Source organism: Ictidomys tridecemlineatus, chromosome 9 (assembly GCF_052094955.1).
Source record: "Ictidomys tridecemlineatus isolate mIctTri1 chromosome 9, mIctTri1.hap1, whole genome shotgun sequence".
NCBI lineage: Eukaryota > Metazoa > Chordata > Mammalia > Rodentia > Sciuridae > Ictidomys > Ictidomys tridecemlineatus.
Window position 1 is genome coordinate 16,102,558 of NC_135485.1, and position 21,135 is coordinate 16,123,692.

A 21,135-nucleotide genomic window follows, 5' to 3' on the forward strand; every position below is an offset into this window, starting at 1 on the left:
AAGAAGTACGAAGGCACATTCTAATGACCAACTCCTTTGCAGGCTAAAAAAAACCAATGCAACCCTAGCAGTTACAGTCCTCTAATACACACAGCAACTGTTAGATTGGGAGGCCCACACACATTGCCATGCGTGACCCTTAAGATCCTACAAAACTTGCTGCTGGACAATAAGAAACCAAAGGCGTGTTTTCCATAGATGCAGCGTTACAGAGTTCATTTTCTAATGTCCATTTTAACACAGAGCACAGAGAAAGCTATACAGCTAAGAGACCTGAATTCTGATTCACAGTGTCCACGTATGGGCACATCACAACACACTGGCAGGTTAGAGGGCCAACCTGAGTACAAAATTCCGCGTGGGTTTCAAACTGTGTCCACCTCTTACCTGCTATGTGACCTAAGCAAAGTCACCATCTTTCTCACCTGAGAGCTAAGAATTCTATGAAAGTGCTGTGGGGAGAAATGAGGCTTTCAGCACATGATAAGCCCAGGGTCAGTAAAAATCCCTGCATTGTTTATTATGAGTGTAGTGTCCAGGAAATAATGTGAACTCTCTGAAGTTAAGTTCCCTCAATGTGATGGTGGGAACATTATCAATAGACGGCTCTAGGGTTTTGTAGAGATTGAATGGCCATAATACCTGGGATATACTAGGTTTGTTAAAAAAATAAAAAGACAGCTGCAGGTATATAATGATGGTGCCAATCAAGTTTCCTCCCTGATTGATGACAGGGGCATCCTTGTCACAGGACATCTGTGTAAAGCAACATTGGCTGAGGATGAAATTCTAGATGAAGATACAAGAGGAGATGAGACTTTAAAAGTGTTTTTTAAGAAAAGTTAAGTGCCATGTGTCACTGAAACACCAAGGACACAATCCAGTTTCCTTTCCCAAGATTTGCTATCTTTTGGGTCATTTTTCTTACATATCATCACAGGTAACATTCTAGCAATGAAAATCTCCAAGAAAAAAAATTTCTAATTCTAAAACGAAAAGCTCTCCAATCTCAAGAAAATCCAATCGATTGACATCATCAGACCCAGGTCAATAACAAAAGATGAGCAGCACAGTCCAGAGCTTAACCAGAACCAATGCATGGCTAAAACCCGGGGACGTGAACGTCTAGGTCTTATTTTGGAGAGGGAAAAAACAGGGTGGACATTGCAATGACTCTGGAATTATCAGGAGGGTGGGTCCAGCTTGGCCAAACCAGAAAAAACCTACAGTTTTCTTCTCCTAAAGGAGAACAGTGGCTCCTTGGCTCCTGTTAGTTATGCTGACTGTACGGTGCTAAGTAAAATTTTTAGACAGAAGTGGAACAAATAGCAAAAAATAACCCTTGGAGATATCTGAAGTCACTCACACCACACACTGTAAGTAAAAATAGTGTAAATGACCCTGAAGCACAGAAACCAATAAATTTGAGACAAATCACCAATTTTAACTCAAAATGGTAGATTCTTCTATTGCTGGAGTTTTCTGACACATGGGTCAAAAAAAATGAGATAGAACTTTAAATTACATAAGTTTAAAATATTTTCTACATAGACATTACAAGATGAGGGATTTTCTAAGGGGAAAAACTTAATCTTCAGGTTCTGAAGTCTTCTATTTGGCATTTCTACATTCCCAGAGAAGTGTTTGCCCTTAAAAATACTGAGACCCTCCAGTTAAATCCACCTGCTAACAGTCAGGTAAGCAAATCACTAAATATTCCACAAAAACCTAAAAGTGGAGGAATGAAGATCTGGCAGATGGGGTTTCCTGTTGAAATGTGGTACCTCCTAATGCCTTTTCCACCCAACCCTTGGGCTATCCATGAAATACCATCTCAGTGTCACATTTTCTAAATAAATCAGAGATCCATGTAGAAATCTGTAAATAGTAAATAAGTGATGTATTCCACAGGGCATGTAAACTACTAATTAAATGCAAATGATTGATACTTAAGAAAGCCACCTGATCTTAGGACAATGATTTCCAAAGGTAAAACAATAGGAAAAAATAATTACCCTAAAATGTTCCTCTTAATATGTGTGTTACCTAACTATAAGCTCACACATACTGGAGAGTTTTTAATTGTCAGTAACCTAACACCGTGTAGCATAAATAGCAACTATACTACTGCATGACCTTTAGGAAAAGTATACAAACATTAATACGTTTTCAGTTTTCAATAGTGAATGACTGTTTTATGTTCAAAATTGTGTATCTGTGTGTGCTCTTACTTTATCCTCCTAGCATCACTATTTGGATCATTAACCTTGAGCTACAGACACAGGGACTGGAGCTAAGAGAAGTGACATCTACCTGGCAGCTTGGCCAGGAGCAGGGCTATTCAAACAAATCTGTTGATTCCAATACCTCTGCCCTTAGGAAAGCACATAGATGGGGGTGAAGGGTATTCAGAGTCAAACAGACCAGCATTTGAATCATGCCTTTGTCATGGTTTGGGGTCAGACTCTGCCTATATATATTTAGGGGCTATATGAAGAAAAAGTACCTCCTGGGGTTAATATAAAAGTTAACATACTCACAGTCAATGGCAAGTTGACAGTGTACTTCCTGATTAGATTTTCACCTCTAGTACCACTGCAGCAATTCTCTATAAACCTAGACAGGAGGAACACCTGAGGAGGGCAGCTGGCAGGCACCATATCTAATAGACTGAATGGCTGGACTGGTAAAGCAACATGGTAAATTAAAAAGGACCCAGCCGAATCCTTTTCCTGCATAGTTAAGAAAACCATGGGCCAGAAAATGGATGATCAAACAACTATTTGGTGGCATGGAATAGCATCAACTGGAGCACAGCTCCTTCCCACCCTGAGTCAGTGGCCCCTGTACTCTATCACTCAGTCACTTGGTTTTCCTGCAGCTCCTTTTGCAAAAGAGAGTTAAAAGCCTTAGACAGCTCCTGGGACTGACTGGGAACCAACCTGAGTAGGAAGTGTCTGGCTGGTGACACCTTTAAGAGCCTCAACCAATCTCTGTGGGGGAGAAACTGTCTCAGAGCCCATCACCTGTGTATAAATACATGGGGGCTAACAGGGACAAAATGAAGACAAAACTACACACACCAAGTATGTACACAAAACTGCATCTAAAAACATGTACATGCCAGGGGTCAGTTTCACAGGTGGAAGAACCTTGCTGAGCATGTAGTATAGCCAGTCCCACTTGCCATCTTTTGGATCATTTTTTTCTTACACATGAAACCCCAAGTAGGTTGAGCAACTGCAGTAAGTACGGTAAGTACGTGCTGTTCAGACCAGGATCTGCACCTAGTGCCTGACATCTGTCCATTCTGCACTCCACCCCTCCTCTTGGCTTTCTATAAACAGAATTGAGGATTACAAAGTGAATCAAGTTACGCCTGAGTCAGAAATGCAAGAATGATGTTATGTCTTTCAAAAAAAAAGGGGAGAGGACACTGTAGACACAGAAAATGACAAGTGGAAGCAGCTAGAGACTTGCCTTTCCTTTCTTCTGTGAATCTTTAATGGATGGGCATTTGTTCTAAAGGCCTTAAGACAGCCATGCAATTCCTATCCCTTTCACTTTAGAAGTGGTATAAAACACCATTCAGCACAATGAAAGGCAATCATCTCTACAATGGCCTCTTTGTATTCATTCCTTAATGAAATAAATTAATGTGTCTGTTTCAGGAAATCAATGAATACTTGTAGATAAAATTGAGACCATTAATACCAATGTGTGCTGAGTACTTTCCAAACACAGCCTGTGCACACAATGGCTTCGAGTTTGAATGCTTTCCATAATCTGCAAACACGGGCTTCTTTTGGTTCACCAATAAATATTTGCTGATCACCTACTATGGGTCAGGTCCTGTGCAGATCCCTGGATAAATATGGGTGAATCAAACTGGTATAGTTCTTGCCTTGATAGAGCTCAGAGTCCAGAAACGGCTTGGAGAGCAGGAATGGTAGAGGTAGGAGCCATGGGGATTTTAGTAAACACCCTAACATGGGAGGTGAGGAATGATAGCTCTGAAATAGTAACAGTAAACTGAGACCTTCAAGGTAGCTGAGAAACAAGATGTAAAGAAGGGGGATACTGAGAACACTGGAGGTCTGTCTTTTACCCAGGTATTAAGTGATCCAAGACCCATTATTCTGACTTCTCTTAGGCTGAAAACAAAAGTTTGCTTTCAAGCATAGAGTAATGGTGTGAAAGAGAGAAATGCATTGCAGAGCTGGAAGTACCAGCATTAATACTACTAGTACCAGTGAACATTCAGTGAACACTGGCTGTGTGCCGCTTCTATAAAGATGAATCATTTAATCCTCAAATCACTTAATCCTCATAACAATTCTTACATATTTATTAAATCAGATCTCTGGTGTACAATTTTGGATTAATCAGGAGCCTTAGGTTCATGACACTTCTAACGACTGGGCCAAACAAGACCTTGACCTGCCTTGACTCAGTTTTTTTTTTTTAACTTAGTTATTATTAATAATATAATAGGCACCCAATAATCTACCACCAGCAAGACAAACATTAGGAGGTTGAGGATAACCTCTGATGCTAGCCACAGGACCCCTCCATTCAGGATAACCATCGTCCTAAATCCTATTCTCTTGCTCATTTTAAATATAGTTTTGTTGCACCAACCTACTTTTGTTAAAAATACACTGTTTAAGTGTTTGTGTTTTTGTATAAAAAGATTACTGAGTAAATGTAACTTTTCTGACTTGCTTTTTTGCACCTAAGACTTGTGGGCATTGTTCTGCATCATTATAACTCATTCATTTTGATTCTTGTATAATTTATTTTTTGATTCTTGTGGAATTTATTTATTCATTTCCTCTGTGGGGGGAAATCTGGGTTGCTTCCAGGTTGCTGCTATTGTATATAGTGCTGCTATGAATATTCATACCCATGTGCACATTCATATTGCACACAAACAAGGTAACTCTCTGGGCCCAGGAGTTGATATTGCTGGGATCCAGGGTATGCGAGTTTTCTGCTTTAGAAGGAAAAGCATCCCAGGGCACATCACTAACATTTCCACAAACAGTGTATACAAGATCCTGAAGACAAACCTGACACTTAAAGCTGTAGGCTTCATTTCTGCCATCAGAAAAAAGGCATAAGATGGTAACTGTTTTCATTTGCATCTTCACAAACTCCAAATATGTGGAACATCTCTGTACATGCAGTCTCTTGTGTGTACTAGTCTAAGAAATGCCTGTCCATTTTCCTGCTGCTGCTTCTGCTGTGCATTTTGGTCTTCTCATGGAAAATAATTCTTTTGTGGTATGAGACAGAGGTACCAGGGAATGAACCCAGGGGCACTTAACCACTAAGCCCCATCTCTAGTCTTTTTTTTTTTTTTTTTTTTTTTGAGACAGGGTCTCACTAAGTTGCTCAGGGTGGCTATAAACCTGTGATCCTCCTGCCTCAGCCTCCTGAGTCTCTGGGGTTACAGACACACACCACCATGCCCAGCAATGATTCTTACATATTTTTATTCTAATGCTCTGTCGGTTCTATGTATTGTAATAGCCTCTTCTTATGTGCAATCTGTCTTTTCACTTTAAGTTCTTTTACTAGACAAAAGCTATCTTTAGTAAAATTCACCCGTCTTCTAGTAAATGCCTTTTATAGTCATATTTAAGAAACCCTTCCTTATCCCAGGGTCTGTGGCATTTTCTAATAAGAATTTTAACATTTTGGTTTAGATTTTTAAGTTTTCAATCAACTCAGAGTTGACTTTTTTGTTGGTGGTGGTTTAATTTATCACTGGATGACATTCAGCAATACTAACATTCCCCCGTGGGTCTGTGGCCCCCAGCAAGTCTGACCTGTCCAATAAACTGCAGCACAGAAAGGGCTGGCTACACACACACACACACACACACACACACACACACACACACACACACTTTCACTATAGTGATTCCAAATTGCACTCGCAACAGTCCTACCTACTAGGGAAGAAGTGCAGAGCAACTTTTAAAATATGGCATAAGATACAGACTCTTTAATCCTTTTCCTTAAAGATGGACTGCCCCCAGCTCCACTTACTCACCTCCGTCATATACTAGGTTGCTATTCTACTGTGTTGGTGAGTTTATCCACTTCTACAGCTAATGTCACTCACCCTAATCACCATAGCCTCACAAGCCCCAATGACTAGTGAGACAGTATTGTGTCTCAGTTTCTTCTCTGTCCATTTATTTGCACAATAACTGAAGAGTCGCCAAGTTTCATGAAAAATTCTCTTCTTATCTATAGATTAATTTAGGAGCATCTACAACCATTCTGGTGTTGAGTCTTCACATCCTTGGATCTAATATTTCCTTCCATCTGAGTAGGTCTTCTTTAACACGTATTTTATTTGTAAATCTTAAACTCTTTTATTATTTTTATGTGCATCATAGTCATTGATATTATATAAATAGGAACTCATTCATGTGCATTTTTCATAGTTGCATTTTTATATACAAACTACAAACTTTTATATCTGAAACTTTCCTATTCTAATTTATGTGTAAATGTTTTTTTTTAATATAAAGAATTACATCATCCAACAACATTCTCAATTTACAGGTGAGAAAACTGACACACCTACGGATAAAATACTGAAATCAGGTCCTTAAAGAGATATCTAGACTTCATCTGTTTACTGCAGTATTATTTACAATAGCCAAGAAGACGAAACTATCTACTCACAATGAATACACAAAGACAATAAAAAGTGAAATTTTATCATATTCTACAATGCAGATAAACCTTGAAAACATTATTTTAAATGAAACAAGCCAGTCACAGATGGATACATGTTGCCTAATTCCACTTACATGAGAGCCTAACGTAGCCAAACTCATAGAAGTAGAGAGTAGGATGGCAAGCTACTAGGGACAAGAAAGTGAGGCTGCATCCAATGAGTATAAAGTTGACACACAGCCATACAAAATAAAAAGTTGTAGAGATCCATGTACAATACTGTGCTTATAATTAACAGTAGTGTTCACGTAAGTATTAAGAGGATAAATCTTTCATGGTTTGCCCATTTGAAAAGAAAAAGGTTAAATAAATTGGTCATATAATTGGTCATAAAAACACAGCCAGTAATTGGTAGAACTGAGATACAGATATAGGCAGTATGAACTCAAAATCATTATGTTATACTTCTTGCTATCATGTATGTGAAAGACCATACTTAAATATGAAAATAAAATTTCACTTATTTCCTCTTCTTACATTGAGGAGTTTCAATCTATTATATTCACACTGTAAGAATACTGTTATATATAAGGCTACATATGTAACAAATTACTTGAAAACAGAAATTAAATATTTAATTCTTTATATCTACCAAACTTAATGTTTCTTACTTGTACCAAATTCCTATTGTTTTCATTAATGGATGAAATAATTTTAAAACTCCTAATGTCAGAAAATATCACTTTTCTTTCCATCAAAGTCAGGACTTTGTGAATATTTAAATTAACGGTTAGGTGTTGTCACAGGCTTGACAAGCAACACTCAATCCCCAAGGGTAAGGAGACAAGCAGTGCAGTCAGGTATTTGGTTGTGAAATGATTCAAAACCTGACATGTCCTGGTGAACTGTCTGAGGGACAGGTTTACCTCTAATTAGTTAAAGAAAAGGCTTCAAAGAAACGTGTTTCTTCTCACTTAATGAAACATGAAATTATTTTCTAAGAACAGCATTTTTTCTGTCTCAGTGTTTCACTCTGACTTACTGCTTGGCAGACGCTGGCATTTCTGGTTTGGGTTATTCCTCCCACGAAGACCACACAGGTCAGAAAGATATGAAAGCACAAGTTCACGAGCATGTGCCAGCTCTTGAGGCTGATCCTGATCAAACTGTTTCAAAAAAGGTAAGATATTAACATTCAGCCTGACACAGTCAAGTAGGGCAGCATAATGTTCATCTGTAAGTTAATTCCAATTGTAAAGCTCAAACTTACATGTATTATGTTTAAGCATTTAATAAATCAAACATACTGTCATACACATACACACAGAGGATCTAAGAAATCATTTAACTGGATAGTTTAACACTTAACTTTATGCATTAAAAAACAAATCCATTTATGCAAACACTGCACCCATTAAAAGCTAAGCGATTCTGCCCAGTAAGAAACATGAGCATTCGCTACTTATGGTGTCTTAAGCTGACTGGATTACCTGGTTGGCTCCCTAGAGATTTCTGCAGTGTGCCAGTGAGTCTTCTTCCTGACCTACTAGGATAAATGCATGGCCCACTGCGTTTCTTCCTGGCCTTTCATAATGAAATGTTGGAGTCTTTCTTTCTTTTCCCCACATCAAAATCTCCTTTTGTTTCTTAACTAAATGTCAAGAAATGCCATATATGTCCAGCTTAAATAGGAAAATATGTTCCAGCAAAACCTTTTGTAAAGTGAATTTTTAGCTTCACAAATCCTTTTAGTTCATTATTTCAGCCATAAAATAGAAGTTTCTGTAGCTTTCTCTCCAATTAACAAAACTGTATCCCATGTTTAAATGCCACAAACTTTCCTAAAAATGCCACCTATTTAAAAAAAAAAAAAGTCACAACAGGCAAAAAGCCATCAAATACAAGTGGTGACTGACAGAATCCACCACCTAAAGATACATGTACAGGTACCTCTATAGGTAACCGCACCCACCCCAGGCTCCAACACATACCCCCATGTCCTTTTCTAGACACAAGCACAGCAAACTGACTGGATGCTATGAAGGTGAACTTACCATTCCATGACTCATTCTTCATGTCTTCAATGGCATGAAATGAAAAAGGCCCCCATGAATTCTACAGTAAGCATCGGGACTTGGGAAGGACCACATGGTGTGCAAATTAAGCAGAAACAAGTCCTCCAAAGCAAAGTCCACGGATCAAAATAGGTAAGAGCATCTCTTACCTATGATGGTGCACGTAGCTGACCATGACGGCCAAGAGACACAAGAGGAGGATGATGGCAGTGGTGTAAACCACAGGATGCAAGAGACTGGCTGCCTGGGTGTACAGCTCGGATCCTGTCAAGTCCTGAGGGGAAAAGCAGAGAATCATGCGAGTGGCTCTTTCATGGACATTTAACCATGGGGACTTTCCCGAGGGACTGAGAAAGTTCAACATACACTTTGGCCCGTGCATCTCTGTGGTATGCAAGGCCTGATGTCTCCTGCTACCATCTTCACACGTGTCTGCCTTCCCCAGTTCCACTGTGAGCTACCTGTGGCATACACCTGTCTGACCCAGGCCGTCTACCTCTTCAGTGTGAACTCTGCTCCGCCACGAGGGTAATGGACAGAGAAGTGCAGCTCACATGCAGGTGACTCAGAAGGGTAACCAGACTTCACTCTCTTTAATGCCCACTCAGCCACCTGCCACTCTGCAGATTCACAAGCTGAGAAAGCACAACAAAGACCAGCCTTCACAGTCAGCAAAGCCCAAATTATCGCTGTAACTACTGGAAGTCAAGTCAACCTCATGACCCACAATACGAGGAGACTCGACGTGGTGAAAGGGACTACAGACAAGACGGAAAGACGTGGTTCCTGCCCCTGCAGAGCTCAAAGTCACAGGGGAGACAGAAGACAATCAGATCCTGACAGTGTGTGATGGAGATGTAAGTACAGTTATAGGAGCAGAGAAGAGTCCTGTAAGAGGTCCCCCCAAAAAAGGTAACAGTGAGTCACTTACACAGTGTTTACCATAATCCAGACGCTGACTATGTCCATCACTCTACAGAGTAACCTTATGGGGTAGGTTTATCATTAGTCCCATTTTATACCTTGGAAAGCTGAGGCCCAAAGAAGATAAGTGTCAAGAGTATTAGATCCAAAGGAAGATGACTGCCAGTTCTATCCCCAAACCCAATGCTGACATTGACTTGCTAAAATGAAAATGACAAGATGCCTTAATGCTGCCTTCCTTACTGGGAAGATATCCCCGCTCTGGCTGTGTGCTATGGTTTGGGTTTGGAATGTCCCTGAAAAAACCTCATGTGTTGAAAGCCCAGCCCCCAAGCTGACAAGATTCAGAGGTGGGGCTTTTAGGAAATGACTAAATCAGGAGGATTATACTCTCATCAGTGGATTAATCCATTTGATAGATTAATAATTCGAATGGACTATTCAGGGGTAAGCGTAGACAGGTGGTATGTGGTTGGAGGAAGCAGGTCACTGTGGATGTACCCTGGACCATATCTGCCCCTGGTCCCTTCCTGCCTCTCCCTGTTTCCCAGCTACCAAATACTGAGCGGGTTTTCCTCCACCACGCCCTTCCACCATGATGTTCTGCCTTACCTCAGGCTCAGATCAATGGAGCCAGCCAACCATGGACCCACAGCTCCAAAGCTCTGAAACTGTGAGGCAAACCAGCCTTTTCCTCCTCTAAGTTGTTCTTGTCAGGTATTTTGGTCACGGTGATAAAAACCTGACTACTGCCCAGTGGGAAAACTGGGTTACAGAAGTGAAAGCTACAGATTCCACAAACCCCTTCACTCCACTCTCCTGCACTGACTCCTAGAGCTAACAATCACGGCTGGATGTGGGGAGAGGTTCCTAAAGATGTATCTGCAGTGAAGAAGCACTTGACATGATATCTAAGAAAAGCTAGATGAAAAGGAAGGGAACAGGGGAAGGAGCCACCAACAGAGTCGGGAGAGAATGGATGAATTTCCCAGGGAAGAAACGGAGCTGATGATACAAAATTATACATGGACAAAGACCCTATCGGAACACCCTAACAAACCCCTCACTGAAACAAAAGATGAAGAGTTGATGACAAAACACTGACAGAAATCCCAGTTCATGGGCAACCAGAACACAGGAAATGAAATTCCAACCTGTGTGTGTTCCTACACCCTAAAAAGTCTCAGCTGCAACCTACTTATTCACTCAACTCAGTGAGCACCTACCATGCCAGCCACCGTGACACGCAGAGGCAAAACAGTCTCAGAGGACTGACAGTGTGGACGAAGAACACAAAAGAAAAAACACCAGAGAAAGCCTATCACAAACAATTCCAAACCGCCTGCCCTGGGAGGCACCCACAGTATCTGTCCGCACATGTGGCCTCAAAGCACTCACAATCTGTTAACAGTCAGAATATAAAGAGTAGGAAGATTTTTTTTAGAGTTGGGACAATAAAAACCAGTTAGATGCTATTAAGAGTAGACATGTTTCCCCTCAATTTCTCTGAAAAACTACCATGCCATTGTAGAATAATTGAGGATAAACTTGCAATATCTAGGATTTAGCCTACAGACTCGTTTCACGCTCTGCCTGCTTTAGATTTCTGGAGGAAATGTTCAACAACACACTGCCACTGGATACCTATAGGATCTGGGGACATTGCTTCATTGTAAAATGCAGACATGCAAAATGCAGACACGCCAATCATCTTGGAGGGCCTGGGAGAGGGCAGAAGGAGGGCATGTAAAGATGCCTTCCACAGTCTTTGGTAGAGGGTAACAAAACATGAGAGGAAGATATTAGCTAATAAACAGGAGACAGTGTTGATTTAATTCCCAAGATTCACTGCATACACTACTCAAGTTTAAGAGACTCAAGTTTGGCATTTTTCAAAAGCTAAATGCATGTGACATACAAAGAGAAAGAGACTGGATTTTAAAACAGAATGCAAAAATGCTTAAAATACCAAGGAAAAACTAAAGGAAGGCAGAAGTAAGCACCTCTGTGCTGGGTCACAGAAGACACTGCTCCCATGGGCACATTTTGAGCTGCCTAAATGCAAAGAGAGCACCTGCCAAAACAGACCTAAGGAGACAAAATATGAAGGGCCAGATATTTTAGGCTTTGCACACCAAGGGGCAAATTGAAGCTATCACACAGACACTCATTAACTATTCACAATGTAACTAACTATGAGAACACCAAAACTTAACAGACACTACTCAAAAGTAAGAAATACAAATGGCCAACAAATACATGAAAAAATGTTCAACATCATTAGCCATTAGGAAAATGTAAATCAAGACTATACCAAGATTTCATCTCATATCAATCAGAATGACAGTCATCAAGAATACAAATAATAATTCTTGAGAGAATATGGAGAAAAAAAGAACACATTTTATACTGTCCACGGGGCTGTAAATTAGTACAACCACTACGGAAATCAGTATGGAGGTTCCTCAAAAGACTAGGTATAGAACCACCAGATGATTCAGCTATCTCTCTTTCTCAGTATTTATCCTGAAGAATTAAAGTCATCTTACTACTGTAATGCATACATATCCATGTTTCTAGCAGTACAAATCACAATAGCCAAACTATGGAGCCAGTTTAGGAATCCATCAATGAATTAATGGTTAAAGAAAATATATACACAATGGAGTTTATTCAGCAATTAAAAAAAATATATGGCATTTGTAGGGAAATGGATGGAACTAGAGGCCATTATGTTAAGCAAAATGAAGTCAAACTCAGAAGATTATGAGTTGTATGTTTGCTCTCATATGCAGAAACCAGAGAGGATAAATGGAAAACAAAGGTGGGGATCTCCTAAAAATCCAAAGGAGGTCATTAAAGGAGAGGGACTAAAGCGGGGAAGTAGGGGAGGGAGTGGGGAAGTACTGGAGAATGATATTGGTCAAATTATACTGTTATACTGTATGCACATACGAATACAAAACAACAAACACCATCATTATGTACAAGTGTAATGCACCAATAAAGAGAAAGGATGGAGGGTGGGGAGAAAAACTTAAGAACCAATCTTTGCTTTTCAGCCTTAAAGAGAAAGGGAATAAAAGAAAAAAGTGTACACACACACACACACACACACACACACACACACACACACAGAACCTGGCTGGATTGAACAATAGGACAAAATATAAGACTCCTTCAGACAGCTGAGGAAATTAGGAAATTGTGATATCAAACAAGTTAGAGATCTACAGGGAGAGATAAAGCAGAAATCTGAGTCAAATTATTTTTAATTATAGTAATAAAAAACATAGGTTTCATAATAATCATAAAAAATTACTAAATACACTATTTTAAAATGACACCAAGAGAATATTAGAAGAAAAGTAAAACCATAGTTTGCACTGGCAACATGGCAATTAGTGAGACAAAAGTCCCTGCCCCAAATGCTCACGTGAAGGCAGCCTGTGACTATCAGTGGTCTTGGTCACACTTCTATAGGGTACAAAATTAAAGGAGAAAATAAGCAGGAAGTGAAAACAAACAATGCACACAGAAGTTAACTTTATCGATGCAGAGAAAACCAAAATGGCCTCGAGTGTGGGAAGTCACAAAGACCAGAATTACTAAGGCCCCAAAAGAAGGGAAGGAGAGTACATGACAGACAGAGCAGTGAGTGGTCCTTACAAGAGGTCCTTCAAGCCCAAGGACTGCTAAATATAAAACTGATGGAAGTATTTAATAATTCATTATCATCATACCAATAACAAGAATAATTAAAATCAGGAATTAAATTTGCCAGGGTCGAACAAGAGGGTGCAATCCAAAGAAAACATCTCAAGGCACCTCAGTGTGTTAGAAACAGCAACCTATAACGAGACCTGAACAACACGATTAAATAAAAAGTAGATCTAAAATCAGAAGTATTAAGAAGATCAAAACACAAAACAGACCATGACTTGTATGCTTCTCTTTCATTTCCTTTTCAAGAACAAAGAATAATTTTCAGATTGTTTTCCTCCTTGCCTCATACAACACACAAAATCAGTTGCAATACAACAATAGATCTAAATGTGAAAGGTTAAATACCCCAGAACTCCTTGAAGAAAACAAGGACTGTGGGACAGGCTAAGATTTCTTAATTGGGACATTAAAAAAAAAAAAACAACCTACTACTACTACTACTACTACAAAACAAAACAAAACAAAAAACCCAAACTAAGAAATTAGACTTCAGAAAAATTAAAAAACTGTTCATTAAAAGACTATTAAGAAAGAGAGGGCATGTCTGCAATGCTTAATCCAGCAGAGGAGATCTTACACTTAGAACTCACATCAAGAATTCCTCCAAAACTCCAATTAAAAGTCAGCAAGCCTTTGCAGAAGCTTCACCAAGAAGGAAACCTCTCCAGTCACCAGAGATACAAATCAGAGTTACAATGACATCACCACCACCAAAAAACACTGAAATTAAAGACAATACCAAGAATCTGTGAAAAGGTAGAGCAATTGCAACATTCATGGCTGCCACTGGTATAAACCAACAGGACCACTCAGTCCTACTGCCATCAGGTGGCACTAGCTACTAAAGCCGAACACATGGAGAGTCATTCCACTTCACTAAAAGACATGTATGTGAATAATCAGGGAATGTGATATGTATGTGATAACCAAATGTTCACTGGCAATAAAATGGAAAAACTGGTATATTCATTCAATGAACTACTACCTAGCAATGGAAGAGAATAAACTGCTACTACATGCAAAGACAAAGATAAATCCCACTGTTGTAATAAGACAAACAGAGGACAAGCTGTAGCTCCAATTATATGAAGGATAAGAACATGGAATGTATTTGCTTGTAAGTTTTAGCCAGACACCAGAGGGTAGGCATCTCTTGAGATGATGGTAGGAACTGAATGGAAAGAGACACAGGGCCTACTGAGTGCTGAGGTACAAACCTTGATGCCGGTGGTGGCTAAATGTGTGCATTGCATGTAAATCTGTCACTAATCCATACACTTAAGATCAGTGTGCTTTATTCAATTTGGAAAAAAAAGCAAAAGGAATAAAGAGTTGGCCCCTTCAATGATTAATTTCACTGTGGAGAGATTTATCCTGCAGATATCCTATTAAATATGTAAAATGGTATCACACAAGCAAACACAGAGAAATATCTGAAGTAAATTATGGGACAAATTGGGCTGGGGATGTGGCTCAAGCCGTAGCACGCTCACCTGGCATGCGCGGGGCGCTGGGTTCGATCTTCAACACCACATAAAAATAAAAATTAAAAATAAAGATATTGTGTCCACCTAAAAAAAAAGCTATAAAATAATGTTTAAAAAATTATGGGACAAATTAATATTCAGAGGTAAAAAAAATGAGGAAACTCTTTTATAGTGACCTGAGATTTGAGAAATGACATGTAGCAAAGGGTTTAGAAACACAGATTCTGGAACCAGAAGGAGTTCAATGCTTATTTTAACACAAACTAGCTTTGCAGACATGCAAAGGGGTATAAACTAATAGGACCATTTGGTTACCCTACTTTCTGTTCAGTATTTTTTCTTAACCTCTCGGTGCCTCAGTTTACACACTTGCAAACTGTGGTAATTACTACATAGGATTCACTGCAGTGAATGCCATTCTTGAAGAAGTTGTTTTGAGGACCAAATAAATTAATGCATACAAAGATATCACCTGATACGTTAAGTGGTTAATGAAGATGAACTACCACCTCCATTATCAACCTTTAGATAAACTTATGATATATAGTTCTGCCAGGCGCAGTGGTACATGCCTGTAATCTCAGTGGCTTGAGAGGCTGAGGCAGGAGGATTGAAACTTCAAGGTCAGCCTCAGCAACTTAGCAATGCCCAGAGCAACTTAGTGGACCCTATCTCAAAATAAAAAACAAAAAAGAATGGAGATGTAGTTCAGTGGTAAAGCACCCTTGGGTTAAAATATCCACTACAAAAAAAAAAGATATATAGCTCCATGGAAAAAAGTGTATACAGCAGAGCACTATTATTACAAAATTTTCACTGAAGAATAATGTAGGTAGCATGCATCTTTTGGGAGAAAATGGGAGCTCCATGGTACTTCATGGTTCTGGGCTTGCCAAGCATGTGTATGACTGTAGGCTAAATCTCCCACACTAAACAATTTAAACAAAAACATTACCTATGGTTGATTATAGAGTAAATGAAATAGAAGTTTGCTTTTGTTCAGCATGTTTCATATAAACAAACTAAAAGCATCATAAGACAGAGGAAAATGAATGACTACTCTCAAGTTGGTTGTATCTGGCTGAACAGTAACAAGAGGTAAACCAAGACACAGGGATTATTGTATCTTCACTGCTATTATTGGTCAGGGTGTTAAGTCCTACACAGCTTGACTGCAATCATTACCCTACTTTCTGTTCAGCATTTCTTTTCCTGACTGATCCCAGAGCCTGTGGATCTTCTTGCTCAGAAAGGTAACTTCTGATCACATCAGTCAAACAACCCCAGTTTCCACTTAACTTCTTCCTTTGGCTCTCACTGAGAGGAGCTATCTTGACTATCTGTGTCTATTCTAGATTTATGAGCAACATATTCCTTATATCTGATTTTCTTGCTCTCAGATCATGTCAGGAAAAGTCATATGGACTATCTCCCAAGATAGGGATTTAGACTTCTACATAAAAAGATATATTTAAGATAGTATTCAAGAAATACAGAATTTTATTATTTAAAAAGTTTAGAAGAAAAAAAGATTATTTCCTACTTTTTAAGTAATTATTTTTTCAAATAACTTTAATTACTTTAGAGGGGTTATAATTTCACTAACTTTGCCTCCATATTTAACTAGCACCTCTAAAATTCCCATACACTCACTAACTTTATTATAACTTTGTCAACAATTTCAGATGCACTTCACTTTTCTGCCGCTAGGTGGCACAGTTACCTCTAAGAAAAGGAAGAGGATATTTGAAAATAAATAGAAAAAATCTTAGTACTGTATTTTAGCTTTAAATAATTGTCTTACATTTTAAAAGATTAAAAGTCTGAAAGATAAAAGAATAGCTTATTCCTTCTAGAAAAGGATTATATTAATTTAAATAATTGAGAAGAACAGCTAGGAAGTTCAAAAATAGATGCTTTAAACTGGTATTAGATTAAATAAAAATAAAAGTTTCACAAGTGCAGTAGCAAAGTGAAGCTTAGAAAATGTCCATTTTTTAAAAAATTTTGTATTTCATTTATTTTGCTCAGTTCTTCCTGGTTAACATATACATTTAAGACAAAGTTGTTTCTCCTTCAGTATATCAGAGTTTCAGATTATCTTATACTCTAAACCTGAACTAGAAAGCACTTAAACTGAAAAACTATCTCACCCTTTAACTGATGCTTCATGCTTTAACTTAAAAGGTGCCTACAAAATAATAAAATGTGAACTTACAGAAGCCAGACTTGGTGCAATCAGACATCTTGCACTTGTGAAGAGAATCAGGAACTATCAACACTCACTTTAAGCCCAAGAGGAAGAACCCCTCAAGCAGATCCAGCTGCATCTAACTATGCAGACTCCAGCCACTGCCAACTGGGCACAAGAACGTACACGCTCAAGTACAGTTGTACAAACTCCTCACTGATTGAAAAGATAATCTATCTATTATTCACTTATGCTTGGCTGGTGTGCTAGACAAGGGAGAGGAAGTTGAGAAGCAAAGAAAATGAAAAAGTATTAAGCAAATTTTAATATAATCCAGGCTGGCTTTAAGATCATTTCTAGTAGAAAATCCTATTTTGTTATTTTTAAAAAACAAAAAACTCAGAAAACATCACATTTCAAGATTATGGAGTACTGATAAAATACTCTCTAGATTCCAGATTCACAGTTGAAATTAGATAAATATGTGGAAGTCCTCATCCCCTAGGCTAACTTCAAGCCATTTCTGAGAAATGTCTTTCAGACTTGTCAATAATTCCTTCCATTGAACTCTCAACACACTCCATGATGTTAGCATCATAAAATAATTACAGCATAAAATAACAACTAGCATGGTTAATTTCATAATTATCTGCTCAGGAATCAGATCCAAATATCTCATTATTAAAAATACCTTCTCCTGTACACTAATATGTTACTTTAACCAAAAAGATTAATAGTTGTTAACTTCAGTAAATAATAGCAAACAACATTAGATTGATTGGCATTAAAACTGAAAAGACAATATGTCAATACTGTCGCTTGTAGGTGCAAAACTCAAAGTATCACCATTCTGAATTCAAAAGGAGTTTAATGATGACTGTGTGTAGTGGCATTAGAGAGGCAAAGCAGGAAGCCTTTCTTTCACTGTGTGCATCCTATCCTTGGGCAGAGAAATCATTTTGGTTGACAGAGCTGGACTGCCTACACCCAGGATCTCTCTGGGTTTTGAGAAGGTCAAAGTCTAGCTGAACTCATGAAGTTCACTGGAAATTCCAAAGACTATTCCCTTACCTTTCATTTGGCAGTAACTGCATTTCACTTTAAAATAAGAATTACACCAAACATCACCCCTTACATAATTAAAGAAAGCAATTTATGTTAAAAATTAAAAAAAAAAAACTTTGTTTAAGCTTAATTATGCACAGGAAGAAATTAGAATACTTAGTATTTATGCATAAAGTTAACAACTGCCATACCATTAAAACTGCGTAGTTACTGAGGGAGTAGCACTGAATTGTAGTGATATTTTCATCTGAGTAGAGTATACGGCACCCATCTGACTTCCAGCCTCCTTGTCCATTCAGCAAATCAAAATCCCACTGGGCTGCAATGGCATCTGCTCCATGTGCGATGCGACGCAGTGTCACATTAACAGGAACGTGGTGGGTATCTACATTCACACCATCTGGAGAAAATGGGAAATAACAATATTTTTGAAACAAACTTCATAAAGAACTAAATGTCAGTGTATACACTAATGGGTACTCTGCAAGATCTTTCTTTCGCTAGTGACTCATTAAAATGAGAAGGAACGAAAATAAGCAGTTTTTAGGAACAATGAACAATAAAGCCACACTGTCCAGTGAGCACAAGGTAGCATATGCCACATACGAACCTATCTTGGTGAGAATCACAGGGGTGACCACTGTGCGCCGCTTCCCATCGTCAGCCAAGTTGGTCGAATTTCCAGTGGCTGGAAAGAGCTTCCCATTACGGAATGCAATGAGTTGAAGCTTGTAGAGAGAGTCATCGGGTGATCTAGCCTCTCTTTTTTGCTTTGGTGAGAAAAGGGAAGGAGGAAGCTGAATGGAAGCCTCCACAATAGTATTCTGAAGAAAAAAAAAAATACATGAAAAAATAAACAAAAGCAAAAAAAAAAAACCAAAACACAGAAGCGAGGTTTCCATCTTCATATGCAGAAAAGAGGTAAAGATCAGATAGTTATGAAAGTCTTCTAAATACATGTTGAATGTTTTTTAAAGTTGTATATCCAAAATCTCATAGTTACAACAACTGATAAGCTAAGCAAACCAAGGCAGCCCAGACCAAAAGAGCATAAAACACGGAGAAATTCAAACTCCATGTTAAAGAGTTTAAGAAGTAAACAAGGGAATCATTTCAAATTACAAAGTTAATTTTCCCACAAGAGCACACATTGCTGAAGCAGAGAGCATTAAAACAGACCGAGGACCTCAGAGCCACTCCTCATGGCAATTTTGCCATGTCTGGCAAAGTACAGTAAAAACTAAGGTCAAGGTTGTGCACCCTGAATGTGAGTATAGCTAATGTAGGCTTACGGAACTTAAGGCGGTTTATGACAGACTCAACCACTCAAACAACAAAAGAATGACATTTTACAAACATAAGTTTAAATTCAGCAAACTCTTCTTACAGCACCCCTTTTCTTGACTCTAAGAACATACTTGGAAAAACAAAGTAACGGATAAAAACAACTGAAGATGCTGACTGATTATGGAATGTTTTTCTGATTTCTTTACTGGAGATTTTAAACTATTCAGCATTCAATATAAAAAGCCCAGACACAAAGAGGCTAGGAATTAACTATCTTTTTAAAATTCTCTATTTTAAAAATTTATTACCAAGTCTTTCTCCTGGCCACTGATCTCCCTCCCTCCAAACTGATGCTCAAAGCACCAACAGGATTTCCAGTTTAAACAGCACCTTGGCCTGCAAAGTCACCATACACTGCTCCCAAATCCCAAGTATGGCAAACAATGTGACCCAGACCTTCTGCTCAGACTCATCTCCTACCAATCTTCCAGCACACTGGTAACCCAACCACAAAATTCTCCACTCAGAGTTCCCCTCTGCTCCCTGACTCTACTGGGCATGAATGAACGAAATGCTCTCCTGTTCTGACAAACTCTTGAGTTTATCTGATTTTTAGCAAAGTTAATTCTTGCTTAAGGGAGATGGGCAGCCAGGATCTACTCGGGACTTTATGTGGGGTCCTTCACACTGGGCTTCTTTGGACAGTGAAGCACGTCTTTGCAGGAAGTAGTTGGCTTTTATAGCTGGCTGCACCCGCTCTGGACTTGGTTGTGACACGGATGTGCACAGAATGCTCCAAGTACTGCAGATTCAGTGCGAACTCGTTCTCTGCTGCACGAGGCCATCTAGGAGGATTTCTGAGGACAGTAATGCTCATTTCTGGATCCCAACATTAATGCTTCCTGGCATTGGTATCTGATAAAAACAGCTGTTTATGGCGTGAACAAAGTCAGGTTTGTTCTTTCAAAAAGGATTCCATTGAGGCAAATGATTGACTACAGAATTATTTTGCAACAATGTCAAGTTGAGCAGATGTCTGAAAGTGTCTGTTGGAGAATATGTTTTATAAGTTTAAATATTATTTTTAAATTTAAATTACCAAGAAAAATATTTGCCAGAAATATTTTGCCTAAGAAAAAACACAGAGGCTTCTAACAAATACATCCTGATGGAGAAAGAAAGTTTAATTATAAATTCATTTGCTAATCTAGTAAATTTCTATAAAGTATACAAATTTCTCTGAAGTATATAATGGGCATATGAAGAAGAAAAACAGATTAGAAGTTCAAAATCCTAATAAAATGTTACATAATGCATATTCATTGAAAATTAAGTACTCAAAATCATAAAATAGTTCTACTTGGTAATACATTCATAGACCACAAAATAACTTGACAACAAAGCATAGTTATTGGAGAGAGAATTAATAATGATAAATTGAAATTATTCTTAAAAAGTAATACCTAGTAGGTTCTAAGAGAAAGCTACAGAAGGAAAACATGAATACTTTCTATAAGACAAGAAAGGTCTTCTCCACAAGTTTAACTTGCAAACCCAACCCCAAACAACAACAAAACAAATATTAATAGCTACATATCCATGGCTGTTATACACTTAAACGCTTTCTAAAATCTCTTTCCAAGTCCAATAAAGATATTACTAAACCATAGTCACAGGTTCT

At 38.5% G+C, this 21,135-nt stretch overlaps 1 protein-coding gene across 3 annotated transcripts in view; it reads right to left on the reverse strand.

Annotated features, from left to right (window-relative positions):
* The window catches only part of Adgra3 (adhesion G protein-coupled receptor A3), a 107,364-nt gene that overhangs the window by 5,084 nt on the left and 81,145 nt on the right, over positions 1-21,135 (reverse strand). For 2 of the 3 annotated variants that reach the window (XM_078021136.1, XM_005318923.3), the window contains exons 13-16: positions 18,778-18,991; positions 18,359-18,567; positions 8,924-9,048; positions 7,742-7,865 (exon numbers count right to left, since the gene is read on the reverse strand). In XM_078021136.1, coding sequence (XP_077877262.1) covers positions 7,742-7,865; positions 8,924-9,048; positions 18,359-18,567; positions 18,778-18,991 — 672 coding nt within the window. The remainder of the gene's footprint in view (positions 1-7,741; positions 7,866-8,923; positions 9,049-18,358; positions 18,568-18,777; positions 18,992-21,135) is intronic. The other variant, XM_078021135.1, reaches the window with a different exon arrangement.